Here is a 3,746-nt window from a genome sequence, read left to right on the forward strand (position 1 = left end):
TATTTATTTGGCATAAAATACATTAGTACAACTTATCACTTAATATTTGTACAAAAAATATATTGAAGATTATATATATATTTTTATTAATTAATGATTATATTTAAAATAATATAATACAAAAATATTTTTATAATAGTGTCGTACAGTATTATCAATTTGTAATAGACTTCAATAATTAATTACATAACATAAATAATAGCTTGTTTATTGAGACGTTAAATTAGATGTTTGTTTTGTAACAGCTGTATATTGAGTTATGACTGTAGTGACCATTTACAGTTACAATTTACCTGGACAATTTAAGATTTAAGTGTTTTTATCAATAATTTATTAATGTTATAAAATTAGATAATCATTGGTCTTAATCATTGAATAAGAAATAAAGGAATATAATTAAAATATAAATAATACAGGTTTTGATAATTTTAGTTTTATTATTACTGATAATCACTTTATCGTATGATATTTGGTCACACTATAGTTTTTTCGTATCATTTTTATGATTAAATGATTACCAATATTTGTTACCATTTAATAACCTTAAATAATTTTGATTCAAGTCCTCAATGCTTTTTTTGCTTTAATTTTTTTTATTCTCTGTATTACTGATTATGGCTAACATAACAGTATTATATAATATAATAAATGACACAATAAATAAAAAGTAATATATTTTCTTGAAATATCATATATGGCTTACAATTCTTTATTTGATTGCAATTTACAAAAGAAATGTTGATTTGTGCGACACATGTGTTACGATTTGTATGTATTGTTAAAGTTATGTTTATTTCTTTCACAACTCTCAGCACGTTTTGATAGATTATATTAAAATTATATTTTTATTCACTAAAGAGATTTTATATTAAATTTTTTACTAGAATTTAAATATTTATTATTTATTGTTTGATGCCTTGTAATTGATTTTACGTACAATAAGTACCGCTAATTATTTGAAATATTATTATTTAGAGGCATAAAAATTAGCTAACTTTTTATGAAAAATGCTTTTTCACATATTGTATATAATATTGTATTATTATATAAGTATTATTATTATTATTATTATTATTATTATTAAAGGCATTGTTAGCTGAATAGTATATTAGTATATTTTTTAGAGAAGTTGTCAGACATCGATGCTTTATATAATGCACTTTATAGTTGAAAAAAAAGGTTTTTCGACAACAAAAAAGTTTATTACATAACTCTGAGGAAGTTTTTATTATTCAACATTTTATAGCCTAAATATTGAAGAGCAGTGCAGCTGTACGTCGAGTCAAACATTTTATTATATATAATATTTTAGTTGAGAATAATTTTTTGTTGTGTGAAACACTCCAAACCACACATTGATCTCAACTTTTGATTGCAATGTATTGAACGATGTATTGCTTTTCCTCCACAAAAAATCCACACAAAACTTAATATATATTGAATCTAAAAGCAGATGCATTTTATCCATATATTTCCACACGTTTTTACTGTAGTATTTAAATCACAGAATATATTATTATATATTTATAATTCAGTTTTCATTTCTCAATGTCTTTTTTCTCTGATTTATCTACAGATTTAACAACTGATGTGAAAGACTACCAAAAAATACTATCGAAATGAAGAATTATCTCAATTTAATATTTATTTTAATATTTTGTTTTATGAATTACTTTTCAAACACATTGATCGACGCGTTGTGTCCAATGAGATGCAATTGTAATGACGAACGATTGATTGCATTTTGTAATAATTCGCTTCTGGATGTCGTTCCCATTACACTGAATCCAGAATTGAAAGAATTATATTTAAGTAATAATCAGATAAAAAATATATTTTCCTCTTTTACTGTATATCGAGATCTAGAGGTATTAGATATGACTCATAACTCAATGACAAGTTTAGGCAAAAAGAATTTTAATTTACAAAATCATCTAAAAGTGATGTCTGTGTCCAACAATATGATTACACAAATTAATAATTTGACATTTTATGGACTTTCATCACTACATGTGCTCAACTTGAATGACAATTTGCTTCAAGATTTGCCATTCAGAGTGTTTGCGACTTTAATTAGTTTAGAAAAACTAGATTTGAGTTCAAATGCAATAAATAGTGTTTCTCCCGAAGCGTTTTCTGGACTAAATAATTTAAAAAGTCTTATATTAAGGAACAACCGTCTGGTTCGGGTGCCATCAGTTGCGTTCTCGCATTTGCCAAATCTGGTCAAACTGGACATCGGTTTCAACTCATTCATAGAAATGCCTGATTATGCCTTTTCCTCATTGATGAGCTTACAGGAACTCCTACTTGATTCGTGTTCAGTGACATCAATACCAGAGACAGCATTCCTTCATTTATCTCATTTGCGGCAATTAAACCTTCGGGACAACCATTTGACACAAATACCAACCGAAGCGTTGGAGAATCTGAAGAATTTGAATGAATTAATCATAAGCGGTAATAGAGTGCAAATTATAACAGCGTTTGCTTTCCGCGGTCTTACAAACCTTAAGGTTCTGGAGATGTCATATCTGAGCCAATTGTCTTACATCGATAGGGATGCGCTCATCGAGAATGTGAGGCTTAAGAAAATAGTTTTGGAATTTAATGAAAAGTTAAAGAATGTATTTATCGGCACTTTTGACGCCAATTCAGCAAATCTGAAGTATCTTTCATTGAGAGGCAATTCAATGGAGACATTGCATTCAAGACTCGTTCAATGGCAACGACTCGACTTTCTTGATATTAGAGAAAATCCATTTAATTGTAACTGTTCTCTGGTATGGTTCTGGAAATTCCTTAAAGAATCTAATTTGACGACAAAAGAGTATTTGGAAAGTGTTGTCTGTGCCAAACCCCCTAATCTTATGTCTCATCCATTGATGTCAATACCCGTATCAGACTTAGGTTGCTATGAAAGCAAGAATTCTCAATATTTGACGACAACCCTAATTGTGTTCACCGTTTGCACCATTTGTTGCATTTTTGTTGGTCTTTGGTGTCGCACAAGACTAACCTATTTGATGCATAAGAAACAATATGAACAGTCATTATATCCAGCACTGACTGATGACATCACCTATGAAAAGGGCAGAATTATTGATAACCAAGTGATGTGTTCTCCAACCACTGCTATTATGATTAAGCCTCCCATTAGGATCGCACCTATAACTGAGCTATAATTCATTATAACATACTATCCCATTAAAAATAGTGCAAAACACAGCAAAACAGCTAAAATGTAATTCATTGTCTCATTAGTGAACAAAATGACTATAACTAACTATACATGTTGTATATATTAAACACATTTATTGTACTGTATATATAAATTATATAGCTTTACTGTATATATACATACATATACAGTATATATAAATTTATATCAATTTATATACTGTAGTGTAGTCTCTATGCATTTACAATGAATGGCAACTCGTTTTAATAGACTTTAGTTTAAAATTACATCACAACTACCGACTCTATGTGCGCTTCATTTGTATTATAGTTAAACACTAATCATATTATTTATGTACTTTCTATGCATTTATATTCATCTCTAAATTAGCCATCATTTGCAACTTTTTCCTACACTTCACGCATAAAAATCAATCGTCAAAACTTAAAAATACAGAAATGGTTTTAAAAACAATGACTTTTTATAAACTATATTTGTTTTTTAGCACATTTTGGCATCAAAACAATATAATATATAAATATATTAAACCGTATAATCTTATATT

General features: G+C 27.7%; 1 protein-coding gene across 1 annotated transcript; it reads left to right on the forward strand.

Moving 5' to 3' along the window:
• Nucleotides 1–1,619: 1,619 nt before the first annotated feature.
• On the forward strand, nucleotides 1,620–3,224 carry LOC128964749 (leucine-rich repeat-containing G-protein coupled receptor 4-like). Its single transcript, XM_054311385.1, has one exon. It carries the CDS (start codon nucleotides 1,620–1,622, stop codon nucleotides 3,183–3,185), a length of 1,566 nt encoding a protein of 521 aa, XP_054167360.1. The 3' UTR covers nucleotides 3,186–3,224.
• The last annotated feature ends 522 nt before the right edge of the window (nucleotides 3,225–3,746 follow it).

Source organism: Oppia nitens, unplaced genomic scaffold (assembly GCF_028296485.1).
Source record: "Oppia nitens isolate AA-2021 unplaced genomic scaffold, nextdenovo-longstitch-racon4-pilon3 scaffold9_pilon_pilon_pilon, whole genome shotgun sequence".
Classification (NCBI taxonomy): domain Eukaryota; kingdom Metazoa; phylum Arthropoda; class Arachnida; order Sarcoptiformes; family Oppiidae; genus Oppia; species Oppia nitens.

What these genes read in the sequence shown, in the direction of transcription:
- LOC128964749 (XM_054311385.1), top strand. Translation starts at nt 1,620, where the DNA reads ATGAAGAATTATCTCAATTTAATATTTATTTTAATATTTTGTTTTATG.